The sequence below is a fragment of the Sinocyclocheilus anshuiensis genome, unplaced genomic scaffold, assembly GCF_001515605.1.
Source record: "Sinocyclocheilus anshuiensis isolate Anshui unplaced genomic scaffold, SAMN03320099.WGS_v1.1 scaffold293, whole genome shotgun sequence".
Taxonomy (NCBI): domain Eukaryota; kingdom Metazoa; phylum Chordata; class Actinopteri; order Cypriniformes; family Cyprinidae; genus Sinocyclocheilus; species Sinocyclocheilus anshuiensis.
Genome location: NW_015540858.1, coordinates 131,083 through 156,075, shown reverse-complemented (window position 1 = coordinate 156,075; position 24,993 = coordinate 131,083). Strand labels below are relative to the sequence as shown.

Sequence of the window (24,993 nt, the reverse complement as noted above, 5' to 3'; positions counted from 1 at the left end):
ACCCACCTCACTCTCACACACACACACACACACACAAAATCACATTCCCAACTCTCCGGAGACCACCGCATCCCTTTAGCCAAATGAGAGAGCTTAAAAGAGCTTCCGTTGTGTTTGACGCTCGCTGTAGTGATGGAGATGGCTTGCTTATGTGTCTAGAACGCCCTCTGGGACTGTGTGCGCGGCCCGTGCGGGGATGGTAATACACACAGGGTCCCTTGACTTTTCCAGACAGAATCCCAGACAGAGATTAACGGCTTAGAGGATTCTCCCGGTCTCCTGACAACAGCAGACAAGTCTTATCATCATATACATAATGCTAATGAAATCAGACCAGTTACTAAGAATTCATGGGTTGTGTTGGGAATGGAATACTGGCATACTGTGGAGTGTGTACTAGATACTGCATACTGTAGTATATGAAACCATATGTTATGTTTTAAATGTTTAAATATGTAAAATATTGTTTTTTAAAATGATGTAAATATTTCAAATGATATATCTTTCATAATATCTAACTTTTACATTAAAATTAAAAGTCATATATATATATATATATATATATATATATATATATATGATCTGTTTTTCATGATATCTAAAATGTTACATTTAAATAAAATATAGATGAGGATTGTAGCTCATGTCACTTCCAGTTCATTTGTCACACTAGAAAAATTAAGGGTTCATCAAGTTCATTGCGTTGTGACATAACAGTATCTCACCTAATAAGCTCTAGTTGTAAACTGCACATTTTAGCATCATTCTATGCATGCAGAAAATGTGCATACGTCTAGTATGAGTCCTAAGGTAGTATGCAATTCCAAACAAATCCCATGTGTTACACAGAAGCTGGTTTTTATTTGTCATTGATCACTTTTTGAACCCTGGTTGAGTTCAGGAGAGTCAGAACGGTAGAGATGCTAATGCTAGCGTGCATTCACAAAACATAGAGAATATTTCATGTTTGCTGTTATTTCATGTTAGCATTAGCATATAGCTCTTAAAATTCACCAGACACAGCATATTATCCATGCATCCTTTAACATGCATGCTTCCATGTATTATGAATCAAAACACACTGGATGATCTTAGTTATTTTTGATACACATATTGATGCATAGTAAGTGATTTACGTTGCATTGCCTTTGAGTGTTTCTCAGTGTAAATCACTTAACTCTTCAGTTTTGAATGCTATCAGTAAAATAAGAGGGTTTGGCATATCTTGGACCCCTCTGGCTTCTCAGTCCAGTTTATCTGTTCCCACACATCAACCATGTCATCAAACACGTCCAGTACACTAGAAGCTACATGTGACATGAGTAAGCGCTCGCAGCAAAACTCCCACAGAAAGAAATCTAACTGGCAAAATGAACTGGCAAAGAGATCGCCGCTGTTTGTGCTGTTCTCTTACAAAATGCATTCATCGTGAGCACGACACATAGCATAAACTGAACGATTTTTTCATCAGCTGTATCTCAGAAAAATGTGCCAATCTGTTTTTGCCGGTCTTCCTCTGATGTCAGTATCACTCTGCTTTCTGTCTTTTCCATCATGCTGTTCTGACTCATGGAGTTCAGTCAGAGCGAGCGAGAAGAGCAGAGTGTGACTGTTTCATTAGTGTTGTGTGGGAAAATGGCTGCAGCGTCAGCGTGTCGGTGTGAGTACACACACTATCACAACGCCTCACCGGCCCAGTGCTCTTCTGATGGATTGAGTGTTTATAAGATGTAAACACAGCTTCTGATCCCAGACCACTTTTGTATTGTTGTGGGGCTGTTTTTGAGCTTGTAGCTGAAATGTTTTGGGTTCAGACCTCATAGGTTGATTAATGTGCATCTTTCAGTGCATGTCTGTAGCTTTGAGGTCATCAATATTTACATTTACATTCATGCATTTGGCAGTTCCAAAATGACAGTGCACATACATTTGTTAAGTTCATTCATTCCCTGGGAACTGAACCCATGACATTGGCGTTATATGAGGATATTTTGATTAGATGTTATGAGGTTATTTTTTATAGATGAATTATGCACACAGATGAATTGTTCACAATCAGATCTATAACATGCATTTAGAAAATAGGGTGATTCTCCATTAGAGACCCAAGCATTCATTAATGTTCACTGATGAAGCAGGAAACGTCTCTGTAGTATTTGTTAAGTTCATGCATTGCCTGGGAATCGAACCCATTAGATTGGGGTTGCCATGTTTTAAACTAAAGGATTGCTGTGCGTATTTACAATTGATCAATATGCAAATGTACCACAAAAATGGTGACTTTTGAGTATCAAAATTGACATTTTATCAGATTTTTGTAGACTTTAAACTGATATGACAGCCTATTTATATTTTATATCTATATATGCATACATTTATATTTAAAAACTACCTAAAAATCTCAAATATTAAATATATATATAAAAAATAAATTTATATTAAATATAAAAATGTATCTCAGAGTCTGATTTTTTTTATTTGCTATGTTCTTTTTTTCCCCTTTATATCAGGATATTTTGATTAAATAGTATGAGGTTATTTTTTGTAAATGGAACATGCACACAGATGAATTGTTCACCATCAGAGCCATAACATACATTTAGAAAATAGGGTGATATTTCATTTCATACCAGCTTTAAATTATGTACTAGCTTTAAGAACAACACTGTTGTCTCACAGTCACAATATTACAAATAAAGTTCAGAGAGCTTATAGATAAACATATCAGTTTTCTTAAAATCACATTACAAGTCTTAATTTGATTCTTCAAATGTGACGTGGCATCTTGTTTAAAATGTTCTAAAGACATTAGTGACTAATTAGCCGTCTGTTTCTCTGTAGCTTCTGTATAAAACAATGCTAAAACCTAATGAGTTTATTATATCATAAACCCATCTTAGAGATCTTGTAGTCTTAGACATCTTGAGTCTTGTATTGTTGGATGAAATGCAGATTCCACGTTTTGAGACATGTAGATACATAAATGACATATGCACTGCATCTTCTAGTATTTCATCCTTCCTGCTGTTTATTGAGTTATACCTGGAAATAGGCTTTTTTTTCTTGTTGAATTTCCTGTTTCATTCTGAAATACGTCAGATTAAAGAAGCAAAATGTGTTGCGAATGCTGTTTAATGTTGTGTGCTGGAGGCCATAAGCATCATAAACATTTTCGTCCTGTTGTTCACTTCTGATGCCACCGCCATGTAGCTGTAAACAAACATCTCCATCAGTCTTTGTGACAAAGCCCTTGAGAAACGTTCCATCGTATTTTTGCTTTTCTCGTCCTTAACAAGCCTTTAGCAGAGAGAGATATCGAGCGGCCCTGAGAGAGGCCTTGTAGCATTATTAAAAAATGTGTTTGTACAAGATTATGTCATCTTCAGATTCCAAGATTACGTGAAATGTGAGGCAGGATGGTAAATATTGACCCTCCATTAGAGACCCGAGTGTTCATTAACGCAGAACTCTAGGAAACATCTCTGTAGTAGCTAATGTTCAACTAACCACAAGGACAGTTAGTAAAGAGTGGTTTTATGCTACAGAGACGTGCTTATAAACCGGTGTGTCATGCAAAAGACAACACTTAACAAAAGAAAATGCTTAATATATATATATTATACTGTCTACTAGATAATTATTTTGGTGTCATATTGTATTAATTTATTTCATTATGTTATTAATTAGCTCACAGATATGAGAAATTTGACATAAATAAAACTACTATTTATATATATATAATGTAGTTTTTTTGGACACTACCCTGATGGTTTGCCATAGTATTCTTTTACGGACCCTGCATTTTACCATTTAAATACCTTAGTATATGAATTTGCTAATGAAACATTGCCACTGCATATATTAAAATTCCATGGTATTCCAGTCGGATCCTTACAGTATTTGTTGTTAGTGGAGTGTAGTGGAGCACAGGAATCAGAACAAGGGCTTGTGTCGTTTGTCAGGCAGCAGATATCCTGCGTTTCTCCAGGGATGTGTGTTTGTGACTTTGGGGCGACCTCGGTTTTATCTGTGCTCAGTCACAGCCGGACTGCAGAGTCAGTCACTCTGTCAGCTCAGGTTAGATCAGCACTAGATATTAGATATCAGTCAACCTTGATTAGACGCAGTTCAGTCCATCCTCTATTTCTGCAGGCTGTATGCAGTGATTTATATATTAAATCTGACTCCGATATAAGATTTTATGTCTAGATATAGTATGCACATAGGCTGAAATCCCGGGTGGGTCGGTGGGGACAGGACCCCCCCATCTGAGGGTTGTCCCCCCTAAAAATATAATTAAAAACTGTGCTCATTACACCAAATACACAAAATAATGTTCTTTTTAGCAACATCATATGACCCCTTTAAACATCGGATGAAGTGATTATTTTATCTTTAATAGATGATGTCAATGTATTTTTCGGTGAGTCCGCTATGTTAGCAATAATAACGTTACCTGCTTGAGGGAAAGGGTTGCCAGGTTTTCATAACAAAACCCGCCCAATTGCTACTCAAAACTAGCCCAAACTATCCGCATTTCGAGGGGTCCCCCGGTAAAAATCGCATTCTGGGGGCTAAAATTGTTATTGGGGTCGCTTCAAGCCGCGGATTTGGCAACACTGTAAATGTCTACAACGGACACGAGCGCTGTCACGGCGCGATCACAACAGCTTTAAGTTGTCTAGTTTGTCACGGTCTCCCTGCTGCACTAATAGTAGTAAGGCTTTCCTCTGTGCATACATATCCTTACAAGTACAATTTTAGCTGTATTATTTGTGTCCCCTTCAAAAATTGCTCTTGAGAATTGTTATGTTTATTGTCCCCCCTACTGTTAGATGAAATTTACGCCCCTGAGTATGCATACATTTATACATAAAAATATCTAAAAATCTCAATTATAAAAATAAAATAATTTTTTTTTTATATCAAATATAAATATACAAATCTATCTCACAGTTTTTTTTTTATTAATTTTATATGAGAAATGTATGGAAACCCTTTTTTTTTTGCCATGGAATAAAAAATAAAAAAGCTAATTGCTACTTTTTATCTCACAATTCTGACTTTTTTCTCAGAATTGCAAGATGTAAACTCAGAATTATGACTTTCTTTCTTACAATTCCAAGTTGACATCTTAGAATTTTGAGTTTATGTCTCATAATTCTGACTTTTTTTTCTCAAAATTCTGAGTTTATATCTTGAAATTCTGTCATTTTCTCAGTATTCTAAGTTTATATCTCGCAATTTTATGTTTATGTCTTGCAATTCTGAATTTATATCTCTGAATTGTCCAAAATTGTCAGAAAAGTCAAAATTGTGAGTTTGAATTGCAAGGGGAAAAAGTGTGTGGTTAAAAACATTGGCAATTTTGTTGTTTCATTTTTAAATTCTGTGGTGGAAACATGCTTCCATAAATTTCCCCATGTACAGACTGTAGGAAATGCAAACGTTTATATATAAATGGGGAAATGCACAGCATATAGAAATCTGTTTGCTAAAATGAAACTCATCCTGCTGCTTTGAATGCCAGATTCTTCCTTTGTGCAGATTCATTAATTTGTGTATTGAAGGGTTTTTTGAGTGTTGAATAAAGAATGGCTGAATGTATTCTGCTTCATCCACACAAAGACCTCCTGCCGGAGATGGCAGATGGAGACGAACATCACGCAGAGTTTTCAGAACACTGATCCCAGACCTGTAGATGCAACTTCAGCCTTTCCAAACCCATTTACACATTCTGATCTGAGATCAGCTTAGGTCTGGCTTTACAGGCTGTTTTTAGGGCGAGAGAATAACCTCTATCTGTAGCAGAGACAGATGACTGAAGCTTTGTGCTCATGCTGAATAGAGCGAGTGTGTTACTGTGTTTCTGTCTAATTTCATCATTCTGAAATGCTTTCACACAACTAAAGTCCCTCGAAAACGCATTCATACAGATGGTCAAATGCTGTGTAAAAATATTTTTCTGAAGCTGTTTTGGAACAATATTACTTGAGAAAAGTGCTATACAAATGCATTTCATTGAATTTATACTGTGAAAAATGCCTTTTTCACACCAAAAGTGAAACAAAAGAGCAAAAATAATTGATGATGAATGATCTATCAACAACATTCGAGCTTGTTTCCACCACAGACTAAAAAATGTAAAAAGGTAATTGTGACTTTTTATATCTTACAATTGCAAGTTATAAACTCATAATTTCAAGTTTATATCTCACAATTTTTTCTTACAATTTTGAGTTTTACATCTCGCAATTTTATCTTTTTTCTAGCAATTCTGAGTTTATATCTTGCAATTCTTACTTTTGTTTTCTCATGATTGCAGAAAAAAAGTCTTATAATTGTTATTTATTTATTTATTTCCTGTGGTGGAAACAAGTGAATTGAATGTTCAGGAGAGAAAAAAATAATAAACTAATTTACTATGGTAATCTTAATCGTTATTCAATTGTATTTTTTGCAATCAAAATCTTCCAAAAATGTGGCTAATATACACACTAGAGCTAACACTCCAAATCTGTTGATTTACACTCTCCAAATACCTTTAAAACATGATTTCCCACTTGTATACTACCTTGAAGTCATGTCTTTTTGTTTAGAATATTTGTATTTATTGTACTATATCTACTCTAGATGATCTGATCTGTTGTAGTGACAATCTGCTGTTTCTGGATCATGAGGCAGGAGGCGTTTTGATCTGTTTCTGTCATCCTGATGCACTGCTCTGTGTTGCGAGGTTGAACAGTAGCTGTCAGTCTGTGGATGTAGGGCGGGTGGGGTGGAATTGGAGGACGGGTGGCGATCTGATTTGGGACGAGGCCAAGCAGCAGGATTTGTCGACTGTAGTTAGACTGTGATTATCTAAGCCTGAACGCACCACTGTTGTGAGCACGATCTGTCATGCAGCTCGCCTCTTTCTGATTTTCTCTCCTTGTACCAGTTGATATTTTTTGCTATGCGATATTTTTAATTGCTCAGAGGTTACTATTTACATGCTTTCAAAGGTTTGGGGTTGGTACGATATTTTAAAGTTTTTTTTAAGTCTCTTGTGCTCACCATGGCTGCATTTATTGGATAAAAAATGCACTAAAAACAGTGAAATATTTTTACAATTTAGAATAACTGTTTTCTACTGTAATATGTTTTCAAATATAATTTATTCCTGTGATCAAATCTGAATTTTCAGCATCATTACTCCAGTCTTCAGTGTCACATGATCCTTCAGAAATCATTCTAATATGCTGATTTGCTGCTCAAGAAACATTTCTGATTATTGTTAATGTTTAAAACACTTGTGCTGCTTCTTATTTTTGTGGAAACTGTGATAAAAAAAAACTGTGAACGTTATAAATGTCTATACTGTTGCTTTTGATCAGTTGCATCCTTGCTGAATTAAAGTATTAATTTATTTGTAAAGAGACTTTAGTTCTTTCTTTTAATTATGAAACTTTGTTTCTTCTTGATTTTTTTATGGAGGAATAAAAATAAGCACACATCAATCATTCGCTATAAAATGAATGTGAATATCAGCTCAGATAATTTAATCATGGAGAAAATTGATCGAAGTCTTCATTTGTTCACCATATAATCATATTGCTGTCTAGGAGAAACAGTTGAGATCTTTTTTGTCAGGAGTATTTTCACTGTACTGCATATGAGAGTGCACATACTGTAGTTTAACAGCGAGGGTTCAGTTTGGGTTTTCAGCTGCTTTGTTTTTTTTTCAATCAGGCATTGTCACTAAGCTACACCCGTTACATTACATAAGTCTGTAGGAAACACATGCACGCAGGCTGCAGAGTACAGGCGCGCTGTAATGCCTTTCCAATTAGATAATCGTGCAAATGTAAGAGGGACAGAGAACTGAGGATGAGAGAAGAAATGCACATGTTGACTGATCTGTTATAAAAGAGCCCTTTGTTTATCTGTTTTATTAGAGGTGTTTCAGGATCACCCTAGCAAATAGTTGTCATGCGTTCCTCTAGAGCAGATGCATGGCATTACTGTTGCAGATTTTAAGTATGTTTTTAAACTGTATGTGTGTTTGCATGCTAGCGAGGGATGGAGAGAATTAGACCGAGAGTGTTTTGCACACTAATGCATTAATGCGTTTGTGTAACTTAATCTGTGTGTGTGTTATGCAAACATCAATTGCAAAAGTCATTGCCACAATGCTAATTCTGTTCTGAGTGGTTTCCAAGGCACTGCAATGTGGCTACTAAGATGTTCTTAGCATTTTTTTTAGCATGTTAGGTGTTGCTATGCAGTTGCTAGAGTGTTCTGGATGGTTGCAAGGTCTTTGCACTCAAGGTATAAAACCTTATTAACCAATACAAGCAATAAAGTACAAGCAATGTACCAAAGTACCTTTGGATAAATGGTTAAATGTAATGCATTACACATGATGAGGAATCGTTACGTCTGGAGTGTGAGTCATGCACTAAACTTCAATGCTTAGTCTGAGGAGAATGTCACTAAATATGAGGAATAGTAATAGTGATGTTTGACTTAGCATCAGTAGAGATGTCAATTTTTTCCTACTGCTTGTGTGATTGATGTTTGTGTGGCAGCTAGTGGAGGATGTCTGAACATGAATGGGAAAATTGTGAACCATAAATTCTAACCATATTGCCGACTCCCTGAAGCCCACATAAAAAATGACATCATCACCTCATCTCATCTACTCCTCTGTTTTGGAGTCGAATCTAGGCTCTCTCGCCCTGTTGCTGTGTTGGTGAAAAAGTTTCAAACTCCCTCCTCTCCTGTGCCCATCTCACACTTTCCATCTGTCTGGCCATAAATGATTCAAAGCTAACACAGCCATCAGCAGCAGCTATTTAAGTTCGGTGTATGACTCAAGATAGACTGTGCATAAGCAGGGCTAAGTTTACCTACTTAACTCTTGATTTAAGTTAGAGATCATGTGCGGTCAGCCAATGATTATAGCAAAATAATTGGATGTGTTCTTATTCCTGGTAGCTAACTATAAGCGTACTGACTTTAACTAACTTGCTTAGTACGATTCTCTTTAAATTGTTGCTCCACCATGACAGTAGCTGATCTGAAGTAGAAATGAGAGTAGAAGACAGTTTATGCTAAACGTCTGCTATAGCGCCTCTTGTGGCAACACTGAGAATGCAACTCATGTAGTTTGTCCTTGTGCATTTGGCCTGATTTCACCCTACACCAATTCAACAACCTGAAAATATATTCAACTTAATTTTTTCAATTTTTTGCTGTCTACCATATTATTACCAAACCTGTTCACATCCTGTTCACATCTTTTTAATTTCTAAGTGCTTGGCAACTATTTTGGTTTGTTCTACTTCACATATGTTGCATTCAGTTTAATTCAAAATCATAATTTAAAATGTTTAATTTGGAAAAGTGCAAAAAAAAAAAAAAAAACAGCACTTGAAGTTGAACATTCAGCTTTGAAACTGTGGAAATCCCAAACTTTGCAGAATCTCAAACTAGTATTGCATAATATTGTTTATTGTTTATTATTGTTAATATCCAGAGTCGTCTTTATTAACAACTGAACACCTGCAAAGCCAATGCAAGCTATTGGCAGTTTTTTTTTATTATGCGTTGTTAAGTGTTGTATTTCTGTAGTTTTCTGAGATATAAAGAAGGAATCCCAAATCTGACAGCAGCAGTTTTATTCAAATAGTAAGATCTGCCATAAGGACCATGACTTGTAATTCACATAATAACAGTTTTAAGCTTGATACGGTATTCATAATTGATGGTGTGTTCAAATCAGATGCTGATTCTTTTTTTTTTTATTCAAAATGAATAATTTCTTTTCGAAAGCTTGCTCCTGTTTTTCATGAAGGTTACCAGGCTTGGTAACAGAAATCAAGATGTTGTTCATTAGTCGCTGACTCTCACATTTTGTTTATCTGCTCTGTCCTCTTTTACACCTTCTAACTTCGCTCTTTTTGTCTTTCAGACTGCTCTGCGGAGGCGAAGCAGTAGAGAAACCTTCAAAGATAAGAAGTCTTTAACTCAGGTGTGTACAAAGAAACACAAAGATCAATTCACAAGCCTTATATACTGTTAAAAATAAAGGTTCTTTATTGACATCTGTGGTTCCATGAAGAAACTTTAACTTCAATGGAATCTTTACATTGCACAAACCATACTTTATAGTTGAAAAAGGTTCTTTATATTATTAAGTTCTTCACATAAAATTGTTCTTTTAATAACTGTTCACTGAAAGGTTCTTTGGGGAATCCAAAATAGTTCTTCTCTGTCATGGCTTCAACCCCCCCCCTTTGGAAACATTTATTTTTAAGAGTGCACAGAACATCAAAATATGCTAAATGCACTACTTGTTGAGTATATAGACTACAGAACATCTAGACTTCTAAAATGTTGTCCAGGCCGATTAATCTGTCACTATTTGCTATTTCGAAATGAATGGTATTGCCTTTTACGTTCACTTATTTCTTTCTTTCCAGGAGGACAGTGCAGATCTGCGCTGTCAGCTACAGTTTGCCAAGGAGGAATCTGCTCTTATGCGTAAAAAGATGGCAAAACTTGGCCGCGAGAAGGATGAACTGGAACAAGAATTGCAGAAGTATAAATCAGTATATGGAGACGTGGACAGTTCTTTGCCCCTGGCAGAGGTGACAGGTGGAGGCCCCCACACCTCCCGGGAAGCCGAATTAAGGTTACGGCTCAAACTGGTGGAAGAGGAAGCCAACATTCTGGGAAGGAAGATCATAGAGCTGGAGGTGGAAAACCGTGGCCTCAGGGCGGAAAACGAAGACCTACGCTGCCAGTACGAGAGGGACTGCTTTGGGCGTGAACCCTTCTCAAGCGTCCCTACTTCACCGTTTGGTGGTGATGCCCTGGAATCTGCAAGTGAACTGCGGCGACACTTGCAGTTTGTGGAAGAGGAGGCAGAGCTGCTGCGGCGCTCCATCTCTGAGATTGAGGACCACAACAAGCAGCTGACGTCTGAGCTCAACCTCTTCAAATTTGGACCCAGCCAAGCCGATCGGGAGTCCGAGGGAGCTGAGGGTGGAAATGGTGGCACTCTCAAACCTGGTAACGGAGGAGGTAATGGTTTCTCGGGAGCAGGGAGTGGTGCCCCACTGCAGGAGGAGCTGAAAGCCTCAAGACTCCAGATCAATGAGCTAAGTGGGAAGGTGATGAAGCTGCAGTACGAGAACCGGGTGCTAATATCAGATATGCAGCGCTGTGACTTGGCGGCACACTTGGGAATACGCACCAGTAGCCCACGGGATAGTGATGTGGCTAGCGATGCCGGGCGAAGGGAACCAGATGAGGACGAGACGACCAGGCTTCTGCTGCTCCACCCCAAACGTGAGGGTCCTGTTGGTGGGGAGAGCGACTCCGATGACTTGTTTGAGAAAACGGCGACTTCTGGATTCGCCAGTGGCGAGAAACCTTCAGATCCTGGCGAACTGGGAGTGGCCGAGTTTGCCCAGCGGAGACGGGAAGACCGTGAGACGCTCCACAACGTCAGGCGTGAAGCTGAGATGCTTGGTAAAACGGTGGAGCGGGTCATCGCAGATACGGACAGTCTGATCCATGAAGGTCGTCTGGTTGTCCTGGGAGGGGACCTTCTTGCGGAAGGTTTGGATTTCAGAGGCGATGGGGACTCTGCTGAATCTAAACCCGACTCTCAGGTGCTGGATACCATCAACACCCGCATGAGGGCTTTCCAAACGGAACTCCAGCAATTCATGGACAAGGTGGACCACCTAGGGGTGGGTCTAAGGGACCGCGTCGACGACCTTTCCCCTATGCCCAACCTCACCGAATCTAGCAGCTTCCTTTCCACGGTTACCTCCATGTCAAGGGACTCACCCATCGGGACACTGGGAAGGGATCTGGTGACGGACTTCCAGGTAGGTTATGTGTATCTCGACTCTTCATCTTTATTCAGTTTTTGCCGTCACATGCGATCACATGACATGGCAACTTCCTTTTTTCCTTTGCTGCTTCTTCATTTGAAATTCCTTTTTTGAGAATGCATACACCTTTATATTGATTCTGCATCTTCATGTATCATATATCGAAGGTCCTGAATGCACCATAAAGGAAGCTATTCAACTAATTTGGCTGGCATGACTCTTCATCTCAAACCAGAAACAACACCCAGATAAGAAGGGAAATAGGTAGACTTGCTTGAGATATGGAGCTGTAGGCAGAGTATTTGAATAGCAAACTGGTTATGCAGTTGCCTTGCCCAACAGTGATATTTCTTATCTTTTTTTTTTGTTGTAAGTTATATGTGAAAAAACATCCATGCGAAAGATTAATGGGAGTTCTGTGAGCAGAGTTACGTTCTGATAGACCTGCTCTGAGATTAATGAGATAATAAAACAGGATACACAGAGTTGTGAAGATGTTTGATGCTTTTTAATTCATTTTGACATTAATAACCTTCAGCATAAATGTAGGCAGTTGAACAAGTCTTCCAGACATCACAGAACAACACTCGCTCATCAATATTAACTGACCTCTCAGTTTTCTTTGAGAACACCATATTATTTGTGCTATTTTTGCTGTATGTACATGAATTTTCTGCATGGATGGACTATCCAGATGACCTGCTGTACTACATTTGCCAAAATGTGCACTATACGATAGGGCACACCTCCTGGAATACAATATCCCAGAATGCAATGCACATTTCCCTTACCCACACATAGGCACATACCAGCACGAGCGCTACCGAGCTCAGCCAAGATGCCCCTACCTCTCCTTTCCTAGAAAAAACCACCCTCGATGCTGCTCATAAGCACCAAACACCTGCATCTGTACCTGCCCCATCCTCTTACCCACAACCCCCTTGTCTAGCACCTGGGGCAGGGGGGTGTTTAGGGGTATTTCCCGCATGGCTTCACAGAGCTATGTGTACTATTTTGGTTGTCTATGATTTGAAGGGTCCAAAATGAACTGTGCCAGTAGTGGGTAAACTAAGAAATATTTCCCAGCCATAAAAGTGTATTTTACTGAAGCTTATTTCTTACCACAGAATAAAAATATGACAAGATAACTACGACTGTTTATCTCACCAATCTTTTATTCTCTTCTCACAGTTACGAGTTTATATCTGAAAATTCAGACTCTTTTTTTGGAATTCTGAATTAACATCTCGCAATTCTGACTCTTTTTTGGAATTCGGAGTTGACATCTCGCAGTTCTGACTCTTTTTGGAATTCTAAGTTTACATCTTGCAATTCTGACTCTTTTTGGAATTGTGAGTTAACATCTCAGAATTGCGAAATTCTGAGTTTCCTCAGAAATATACGAGAAAAGTCAGAATTGTGAGTTAAAAAGTTGCAATTACTTTTATTTATTCCATGGCAGAAATAAGCTTTGATAGTATTTTGTATTGCTTAGTCAATATTAGGGCTGCACATGATTACAGAACCGGCTTTACTGATAAGATGCACATTAAATATCGCATGCGATTTATCGTGCAGCCCTAGTCAATATCAGTTATATTATTTTTATGCATATTTGTCACAAATAGCCCAAATGTTATTCGCAGCATCATATATGACATGAATACAAGCGCACAAACCAGCTGTAAGCGATTGACCAGGGCACATACGTGCATTTAGTTATAAATTGTGTGCCAACTCATTTTGTAATGCATCAATGCATGAAGTCTCTCGGGCATTGCTAGAAGCTAATAACACCCTCTGTGCAAATGCTTGCTGCAGCAATCACATACTTGCTTAAAGTTTGTTTTTGGCCTTAAACTTCACTTTTAACAAAGACAGGAGGACGCATTGTTTTCTAGATCCTCATATTTTCATGTTTACATGTTGCACTTCTTAATTAGGTTATCGTAATTAAATTGATCTCGATTAAATTTTTATTTACTGGCACTTGTCAATTTTGGACCCGGCTGATGTGGTATGATGCATACTAACATTAGTTAAAATGGCAGTAAAATGTGTTTGTCATCACCTGGGGTCTGGCCTTGAGCAAATCTAGTAGTTTATTTGCACAGTTAATGCTGATGCAATGTATATGGAAGATGCAGCCATTAATATGGCAGACAAGAAGTGCTTATACTGCGGACTTCCAGCTCTAGAGGCTCTGTGTGACCTGTGAACATACTCTGAATACACTAAATGTTTGTTTCTCTATATATTTTTAAGTGACTCTGATGTGGTTGATCATTCTAAGGAATAATGCAGCTGTGTCTTTTGTCTCAATTAATGATTTTAAAATGTTTTGGTGTCATATATGCTAAATAGTCTCGGAAAGCTGCCCTCCATAGAACTGCTTGTAGCTTATTTCCTGCTTTGTGCTTTGAAACTGCTTTATGATAACATGAGTCAACTTTCCAACTAATAACCTACATGCAACTACGGGTTTGACATCTATTGATGTTTTAGTAGCTTGTCGTATAAACTGAGCTTCTGCACGTGATTTGATATTTCAAATTTAAGGTCAGTAGTGTCTGAATTGCGCTCTGATTGGTTGATTAGCTCATTTGGCTCATGTTCATTGGTGGAAGCCATCGGTTAAACTGGGCGGTTCTTTGCTTTGGGTCACATCACTTAAATCTAACCACTAAAACACTCTTCATCAGGCATGAAGTCACAGCTTTTTCACCTCATATCTATGAACGGTTAGATGTCCCCCACCGGTTAATGATAACAGACCTGATATACACTCATATAGGATGTTTATTCAAGAGCTTCAGCTCGTTGATATGCTGCTTTTCTTCGCATGGCTGAGCTTTGCTGCCGTCGTGCCGCATCCAAACCCTGTCAAAGTCCTACACACCTTGCAGATGTTTGTTCTGCCTCATCCAGAAGCCTTTAGCATTGTTCTATCACTGATCAGGAACCTAGAGTTATAATTAAACAATACATCAGTGGTAATTATATAGTATAATATAATTTGTTTTGTATTCATTATCAGCTATGACATTGTATCTTTCTGTTGTGATGCCAAAAATCTGTACTTTTTGACAATTGAACATCATAATGAGATTTAAAGGTTTACTTTTGTACTAGCTTGGCAAGCTTATTAATAAGCTAGCTAAAACCTTTATTTTAACCTATGGTGTATGGAAGTGTGGTTCTCAAGTGGTTTTGCTTTCAGGACGAGGACTTAACATTCAACATCAAGTGACCAAAACTATGTGTACCTCAAAAAAAATTGTGGATCAAACATATTTATTAATTTGTATTTATATTAAAATATATTTATTTTATCAAACCCAATTTTGTTTTAATAAATTGTTTTAATGTAGTTAATTATTAAAATAATAAAATGTTAAAACATCACATAGCTAAATGTTTAAAAGTATGTAATTATTTAAATATAATTAATTATTTAACTATGTTTTTGGTTATTTTATATTTATATTTATATTTATAATATTTTTATGTTAATATTTATAAATATAGTAATTAAAATAATCATTTAGAAATTAATTTTAATTACATGTATTATTTTAATTATTAGCTTAAAAATTTGCTTATTAGCTTATTAAATAGTAATATTAGTATTATTTTAAGTATTTAACTGTATAATGTATTTTTTATTTTCAATTATCTTTAATACTATTGATAAAGCTAATAATTGTAATTTTTTTTAGAAATGTATTATTGTAATTTCATGTATTTTAATTATTAGCTACATTAATATTAATATTGCAATTAATATTAGAATGAATCTAATAATAATAATTAATATAATATTTAGAAATGTATTATTTTAATTACATGTACTATTTTAATTATTAGCTTAATATTAATATAAGGTACTAATTAAAATAATTGTAATTAAAATGATAAAATAATATGTAGTTAAATCATTAAAATAATGTAATTTTCATTGTCATTATTTCATTAAGAATTATTATATTAATATTTAATTATATTAATATTAATTCAGCTATATGTTATAATTGTATTAGTAAAACACCCCCAAAAAGTTCTTTGAGCCGTTTAAGCATTAGGGTTTTGACCTGGTCCTGGATTTGGCACGACACCATTAGCATTTAGTCCCAGCTGTCAGTCACTGCACATTTTGGGTTATTGGTTATAAGACTCATGTATCCCCATCGCATGCGCTTCATAACCAGTGTTTTGCATTCTTTTTTTCCCCTTGGCCCTTCCCTTCTTCTCTCTTCGTCCCTCATTTCGTTCCCAGATTCAGCCCATGATTCTGTTCCTCCTCATTCTCGTTCTCTTCTCGTCTATCTCCTACGCCATCATCTTTAAGTTGGTCTTTCTTTTTGCGCTTTTCTTTGTCTTGTAGCCCGCTGGCTCTCTCTTTCTTTCTGTTTTCCATTCGATCATTCTTTTGTGATTCATAATCATTTTTTGAATACAATGTGTGTCGATGACCCCTCACCTTTGCATTTCACACTCTGAGTTTCGCTTAAACCCACGTTCAGTTTTATTTTTCCCCTCCACTCTTTTTTCTGTATTCTGTTTGTCGTTCACGATCCCCATGCACCTCCCTCTGTCTCCACCTCCCCAACCCTTTCCTCCCCTCCTCACTCACAGTACGGGCGCAGGGAGGAGCAGGAGTGGTGCCTAGACCGCCAGAGTGTCCCGGAGGCCCCTGGACAGGGACAGGGCGCCGCTAAGGGCTCCGTCACAGCCAGGGGAGGCCCTGGACTCAGTAGATACACCAGGCCCCACAGTTTCAGACCCGAGGTCAGTGCCTCGTCCATCTCCCTCTCAACTTTAAGACAGATATGTTTCCAAGTGTCTTTGCAGTGCCTCTGACTTCCTGAAACACCTGACAGTTTAATGTGGTGCACAGTAAGATAGTAAGATGGTCAAAACTGAATGGATTTTCCCGTGCACTACCAAAACTGCGTGTTTCTGTAAAGCCTTGGTTATCTTGGGACGTCGTCACATGTTTGATGGAAATACGAAAGTAGCTGGAACAGTACTAGGGGTGAGTTATTCTCAAGAAAGCATCGCAGTTTCAGAAAAGTGTTGTTTTCCCATTTAAAATGTAACCATATCACATGAAAAGCCACAGCTGTCAAAGATATCCAGAGATAACCAAGTCTGTGATCCTCTTTTTAACATTAAAACAGGCCAGTAAGAGATGTTTCGGTGGTGTATGGAAAACTAGAGAGCTGGAGTGCCTTTCCTTGGGAAAATGTACAGTACAGATCAAAACTCGCACACTGGTTTAATGACAAAGCTTTCCGTCCTGAAACAGGAATGACCTCGCTGTGTTCAGACGTGCCAGATTTTAAAGGGGTCATGAACTGCCTTTTTTATTATTTTGTACTGTTCTCTGAGGTCCACTTACAATGTTATCATTTTTTTACATCAAAAAACATCATAATTCAGAAGTAATAGGCTATTTTCTGTCTTGTTTTGACCCCCTCATCAGAACGCTCTGTGGTGGATTGTCGACTCAGAAGTAAACGCCCACTGCTGTGATTGGCTAACAGTTGTGTATGTTTGACAGCTGCATCCTTCACAGATGATTTAGGTTAAAAATGCATAAATACTCAGTACATATCAAACGATCTGTAATAACAGACAAAGCAATAGTGAGCAGCACGCAATAAAAACAGTTCCTCACACTCGTGTGGTGCGACATTACTATCAGATCTGATACATTCAGCACAGCATCGTCTTTTAGTTTCAATCTTTCGGAAAAATCCTGAATCCAATTGTGCCTTGTTTGTAAACGATTCCGCGGTGAAATGAAGCGAACAAAGGACCAAGTTCTTGCTGACACAGTCTGGAACTTCATTAAAAATAAACTTCATCCACTCTTTCCTAATGTTGGGATCACAAGGAAGGCGATGCAGAGACTGTGTTTTTCCACATCTTGGCACTGAACAGCGTCTTGTTGTCTTCTGAGCATCTTTATCGTTTGGTTTCTGCGTAGACCTGTGTTTGTCTCTCTCGTTATTTACACTACAGGCATGAATCGGTGGGCGGAGCTAAACAGATAGTGATGTAGAATCGGTGGGTGGGGCTAAACAGACAGTGATGTAGAATCGGTGGGTGGGGCTAAACAGACAGTGATGTAGAATCGGTGGGTGGGGCTAAACAGACAGTGATGTAGAATCGGTGGGCGGGGCTAAACAGACAGTGATGTAGAATCGGTGGGAAGGGCTAAACAGACAGTGATGTAGAATCGGTGGATGGAGCTAAACAGACAGGATCAGAAGGAAGGCAATGCAAAGAATGTGTTTTTCCACAATTTGGCACTGCACAGCATTTTGTTGTTTTCAGAGCCATCTTTATCGTGTGGTTTTTGCGTAGACCTGCGTTTGCCTCTCTCGTCATTTACCTACTTTATGCGCGAATCGGTGGGTGGGGCTAAACAGACAGTGATGTAGAATCGGTGGGTGGGGCTAAACAGACAGTGATGTAGAATCGGTGGGCGGGGCTAAACAGGCAGTGATGTAGAAGCAGGCGTTGATGATCTTCTGCGGAGGCGGGGTTTAGCCACACTATTACGTCATAAAGCGACACATTCCACAACCTGTCGTTTTGGCAGATTGGCTTCAATATAAGCTGATTTTAGACTAAGGAGAAAGTTTTGAGTTCTGAAACTTACAGGATGATTTTATAGTACAGTGACCTCTTATATGTCAAAAGATCAAGGGAATTTTGATTTCTCAGTTCATGACCCCTTTAAACATCTGAACCACAAAGGTTGTGTCTAAGCCTAAAGTATTTATGAATATGGTTCCAGATTTCAAAATGTAAATTTAAATGGATGTGACACTGCTGGTGTTTGAGCACAAAGGTAACAGTGTGTGAATACTGAGTCTCTGTCAGACAAATCTCCCTCCAGAACTACTGTGTCTCTAGATCTGTTTCAAAACCTAGCGTGTGCTTTTAGGCATCATAGAGCACTTTCTAGTTGTGAAAGCTGGCCTAAACAATGATTAATGATTTAATCATTAATGATTTAAGATGCCTCTTGGATATTTTATTGCAATGCATTAAATATATAATTATTACATTTAATATATTTTTATATTAAATAATTGCATTAAATATTTTCCAAAAATTATTGATTAAATTATTGAAGTCAAATTAAAATGGCCTGTTGTACCCAATATGTGTATGATATTTTTAGATTTTTTTTTGTATTTTGTCATTAACTTGAGTGTTTCAAATCCCTTATAAAATATGACATTTATGATGCTGCCTATGAAGACAGAAAGGCTGCTCACTAGGTTTTGAAACAGAGCCTGTGTTTAGAAGGAAAGGAAAGCCTACGACACACTTTAGTATGAAGAGCAGTTCTCCCGAGCTTGTATGTATTTCTTTATTTAAATTAATAAAATGCAATAACTCTCTAATGTAGTAAAACCGAATGGAAGCGAGCCAAATGTCATAAAATTGCACTTCCAGTTATTTTACACCAGGTTATTAGACCAAAAACAGCAAGAGCATTGATTCGTCTGATGCAACAGAAGATCTAGCCGAGAGCAGTTTGTTCACTCGAATCATTTAATTCACATCATTGTCTCACAGTGATTTTTTTGGTTTCTTCTCACTCCGCTCACAGTCACTGCTGTTCATTTAAAATCACACTGGTTTGTCATGAATTACGATCACTCACCATCCTCTCACGCAGGGGCTTTGGAAAATGTGATGTTTTTGTTTAAAATAAGGGCTGTATGTGTGTTAATCATGTCATCTGTATGTATATATTTATGTTTGCATTTAATTTGTTGTACGTCTATGTGTTTGTCCCAGTTTATGTGCTATTGCCGTACAGGCTAACCAAATCAGCTAAAAGACAGGTAGTCAAGCGTATTTAGCATCTTTCAATATGCAACAATGCACACTTACTTTACCTGCATCATGCTTCCTTCAAGTCCTGCTGGGTAGGTCCCTAATTTTCAGTCATTTTACAGTGATTTTGACTGGAACAAATGGACACTGGTAATTTCAATAGTTTCTCACTTTTATCATCTAGATCAAATCAGTTTTAGCACAACCATAACAAAATAAAAAGTGAAGGATGTGCATTAGTTGTGCAGCTGAAGCTGTGTATATTTTAGCACGTAGCTGCAGAGGATGATGGGAAATGTAGTTTTGTAGCACAAGCCTGTCAACTCATAAACCACTTGTCAATCACAAAGTTTTATACTTGTTACCAGCCTAGGGGCTACAGGTATAAATTAGTAATGTTCCTGTAATCTTGCATGTTTATATTTAGTATTTTTTTATACTGATGTGCATTACAAACAAATAAATTCAATAAATAAATAATAATCATTTTTTAAATAAAATTATTTTAAAATAATCATAAAATAATGATTAAATGTTTAAATCTAGTCTGCAGAATTGGACAGATTTCCCTCCAAAATCAGCACAGAAAATAATAAAAAAAAGAAAAGGTCCATTTGGGCTTAATAATAACCAATATCAATTTAAAAATCCCTCAAAATTCAGGACTCGAAAACAAAAGCATTTGTAATTATGACCTGATGCTACTTCACATGCGCTCAATCATTAATGAAATGACTTGAAGGCAGCATATGCTTATTTTACAGCTTGAGATATTCATGCATATGAATCTTTATGATATTTGATAGTATATGATATATGAGACTATGATATATGAGTTAATATATGATATATGAGTTTTTGTTAATATTTAGATTTAGATAATAATTAGATTTTATATTTATTTTTTCTGTTTAATTTTAATTTTAGGGGGAAAAAATAGTAATTTAGTTGTCTGTTTTTGTCTCTTTTTTTTGTATGTCTGTATAGTATTTGTTTATTAGTTTTAAATAGTTTAGTACTTCAGCTTAAACTAAACAAAAATTAGAAATGTTGTCTTGGAAACTACACTCTAAAAAATGCTGGGTCACTGGGTTGAATTTAACCCAGCATTTTTTAGAGTGTAGTTGAAATGAAATCATTTTATTTTATTTCAGATAACGAAAATATTATTTATGGTTTTAGTTTTAGTGTTAGTTAACAATAATAACTCTGATTCAACCTTACAATAAGATAATTGTTAGCACTTACAAAGAGCAGCACATAAAGCATACACTCTTCAAAACAACCCAACCACTGGGTCAAAACAACCCAATAGCTGGGTTTGTCCCTTTTTAACCCAGCGCTGGGTTATATTTAACCCAGCATTTTTTAGAATGTAGCTTTAGTAGCCTATTTCTTCAGAGTAGAGATTAATCTAAATTGATTATGAGCTTATTTCATGGAGAATCTTCCTTTAGCTGACTGAATTAATTCTCTTGCATTTATCACCAGAGATCCAGAGAGTTTATTATAGGAAACTGTTCCATTAAGAATGCAACTTGGAATGCAGTTTAATATTGTCCTGCCTAACCATCCATGTAAAGGTAGCGAATCTAGAATGAGAAGATACTGAAAATGTCACCCCACATCTGCCTTGCCGCATGACACAGGCGTGTTTATGCATGAAAACTGATGGTGTTTCTCTCGAAAGTGCTGGGATTTTGAGACTGGTGTTCTGTGTTCTGATGGGGTCCAGTTCCATGACCCGGTCCTGCCCGAGATGGGAACGCCTACCAGAGAAATACAGCTCCGCCTGGAGCATGACAGGAGGATGAGAGCTGGAGCGGAGGAGAAAGACAGCTTCACATCATCCATCACTCAGGTACCTGCTGTTTTGCATCATGCATTACTGAACTGAACTGAACCAAAGCTGACCTGACTTGAGCTCTATCTTCTCTAGAGCTGCTTTACAGCTGAAATTATATTTATCTCATAATTGAAGAAATTTGCAACATTAAAAATCACAGTGAAGCTGCTTTGAAACAATCTGTAATTGTATAAAGCGCTATAGAAGTAAATGTGACTTGACATGGCTTACTTTTAGAAACAGGATCAGACCTACAAGTCATCAATTCAAAGACTCCTCACATATAAAACTGATGTGAAAATAGTAGTTTGCCATGGATAGACAATATATCAAGAGTACAGCACTACAGACCCAAAACATAGACTAGAAGTACAGTATAACTAGTTGACTAGTCTGTGTATCCACTTACCAGTCATACCAGCTTAACCATGTAAAGCCTGACATGTCAAATAATAGTCAAAAAAATATATATATTTTTTAAATGGAACAGTTTATTGAACCTTTTTTTTTTTTTTTTTTTTTTAAAGTTTGCATATGTTTTTGTTGAGTATCCTATTTGATATATCAGACTTTTATGGTTCATAGTTTGATATAGTGAGAATATGGAGGAAAACCAGCTCAGTTTTATTCCGAGGCCCAAATTGAGCAAAAATATGCAATTTAGTACAGATCCTGATATTTATATCGCTAAGTGACGAAATTCTGATGCTTGTAATGTAAATCAATGAGATCTTTATAACAGACAACTTACATAAAATGCATATAAATATCAATTGTCACTCTGTGTGTCTCAATAATATGTCTTTTTAAGATTATATTTAAATGCTGAGTTTGATGATCAAAACATATAATGCAATGCAATACAATGATAATTGAGAGATTAACAAATAAACGCTCCCCAAAAGTTTGATGATCATATTTGATACTCACATTTGAACATGATTTTATGGATATTCAAGTAAATCTATGTTGTTTCAGTCCAGTACGTGTTCGTCTTGAAATATTACTAGCATTATCAAAGTTATTCTTATGTTATTCTTATTTTAGAACTAGTTATTGCTGGTCCAAGATCCTACCAGCCTAGCCAGGTCCCCACTAACTTGTAGTCTGGCTAATTATCCACCTAAACCAGCTTAGACCAGCTAGCAAACTGCACAATAAAAAGTGTTTTAGATGGGTTTTCTAGTAGATTTACTTTTCCACTTGCTTTAAAACCCCCACATGATCTTTCAGAGACTTATTGCTCTCTATGCAAGCATGCATCTGTTTTATGTCATAATAATAACAAGTATATTAACCATAACTCTTGTCTATTTTGAATGTTTTGACTTGTGCAGGAGGAGGAGAGGAGGAGAGCCGAGGCCCGGCGAGGACTCGAGCTGCAGGGACTTCAATCTCATGAGCCAACGTGGCCACAGGAAAGAGTCCTGCTGCAACAGGAAGTGAGGTTGTTCCACCACAACATGGTCATTGTCTACATGAAGCTGCGCTGGATCCTGATGCACTGGAGGCTCGGCCGCAGGACGGACGCACTGGAGGAGGGAGCGCATGCTGAGGTGAGCTGATCCAGAATAACTAGCCTAGTTGACCAGATGACCAGGACATTTCCTGACAGTTTTTATGAGATTGACCCATTGCATCTATACAAACTCAATAAAAATATCAGTGTAACATTACATTTGGTCATTTACCACACGCTTTATTTTACTTTTATTATTATTATTATTATTTTACACCTGTGATTATTTCTGGATTATGCATTAATCATGCTAAAGTACTGATGTACTTTATTGTATGTATTTACAGATACATGAATGCATTTTGCATATAAATAAATAAAAATAAAACAACTAAATATTTTTATATAAAACTAAAACCAACTGAAACTAAAAAATAATCAAATAAATTAAATAAATGTTATTAGAATTTTTTGTTTGTTTGTTTCAGTTAGTTTTAGTTTTATATCAAATATTTAGGTTTTTTTTTTTTTTTTTTACTTAGTTTTGTTTTTTAATGAAACTTAACTGACTGAAACCAGAAATAATAAACTTTCTGAGATGCAAAATGTAAAACATGCATGATGTAAAGTTTGCATTTCTGATGAGTTCTTGTAGACCTGTGTCACTACTTTTTTTAGATGTATTTGTTTCTTTCGTGGCAGTTGGTCGTCTGACGAACCATAACAGTTCAGCATTGGAACAGTGTGAGCACATGTTGTATGATTTTTCATTTCACAGTCCATCTGTCATATCTACAACAGCTGCTGTGTTCTGCTCTAAACAAATGTTAGTTTTCTGAAGCACAACAAAATTTAACAGTGAGGCTCAGAAACACTTCCAGTGCAGAAATATTAGTCAGTCTGAAATTATTTCACTGCATATCAATACATCATCGTTCCTGTAACAGGAAAGCATGGCACTAGTAACGCCAAGCTGATGGGATCGATTCCCAGGGAATGCACAAACTGATCAAATGTATACCTTGAATGCAGTTTAAGTTGCTTTGCATCTGCTAAACGCATAAATGTAAATACATACATTAAATTACATCAGTAACTACTTTTGCATAATTAATGTATAATCCAGTACAAATCACAGGTTAAAAAAAAAAAAACATTTATTAATGTAAATTAATAAATGTAAAAACAAAAAATCGCCTTAATACATTTAATATTACATTATTTTTTAAATAGTTGTTTTTATAGACACAATGGGTGAATCTCATAAAAATGTCTTCGTCATCTGTCAGGTCAGAATTTAACCCAAAACAAAGAAAGAAGAAAGAAAGTATGTTTGAAACCTGTTTTAGGACCATCAAAATTTTTATGAATATAATGTCACATGGATTTAACCAGATATGCATGATTTTATTTATTTATTTATTTTTAATTATATTTTTTTATTATGTATTTTTTTTGTTTTGCACCCTCAAGCCATCCTAGGTGTATATGACTTTCTTCTTCCAGACAAATTCAATCGCAGTTATATAAAAAAAAATGTCCTGACTCTTCCCAGCTTTATAATGGCAGTGAATGGATGTTGAGATTTTGAAGCAAAATCTTTGGATTGAAGCATCCATCCATCATAAAAAGTAATCCACACAGCTCCAAGGGGTTAATAAAGGCCTCCTGAAGTGAAGCGATGTGTTTGTATAAGAACAATATCCATGTTTAAAACTTTATAAACTGTAATCTCTAGTTTAGGCCGTAGGCGTAGCTTAAGCTCTTGAGGATATGCTAGTCTTGCGAGAACCAAGTTTTGTTTACACCAAAGGAAAACCAGTGTCCTCTTGGCTTATATCAAAATCCTCTGACATTTTTCTTTATAAATCCTAATTTTGTACTTGTAATTCATGACCGGTGTTTTGTTTTGCTCTCTCCTTTGCGTTTCTGTG

At 36.7% G+C, this 24,993-nt stretch overlaps 1 protein-coding gene across 1 annotated transcript in view; it reads left to right on the top strand.

The window, feature by feature from the left end:
• The window catches only part of LOC107687921 (microtubule cross-linking factor 1-like), a 58,770-nt gene that overhangs the window by 16,649 nt on the left and 17,128 nt on the right, over positions 1 to 24,993 (top strand). The window contains exons 4-8 of the mRNA XM_016485410.1: positions 9,956 to 10,015; positions 10,467 to 11,885; positions 16,527 to 16,679; positions 21,445 to 21,615; positions 22,929 to 23,156. Coding sequence (XP_016340896.1) covers positions 9,956 to 10,015; positions 10,467 to 11,885; positions 16,527 to 16,679; positions 21,445 to 21,615; positions 22,929 to 23,156 — 2,031 coding nt within the window. The remainder of the gene's footprint in view (positions 1 to 9,955; positions 10,016 to 10,466; positions 11,886 to 16,526; positions 16,680 to 21,444; positions 21,616 to 22,928; positions 23,157 to 24,993) is intronic.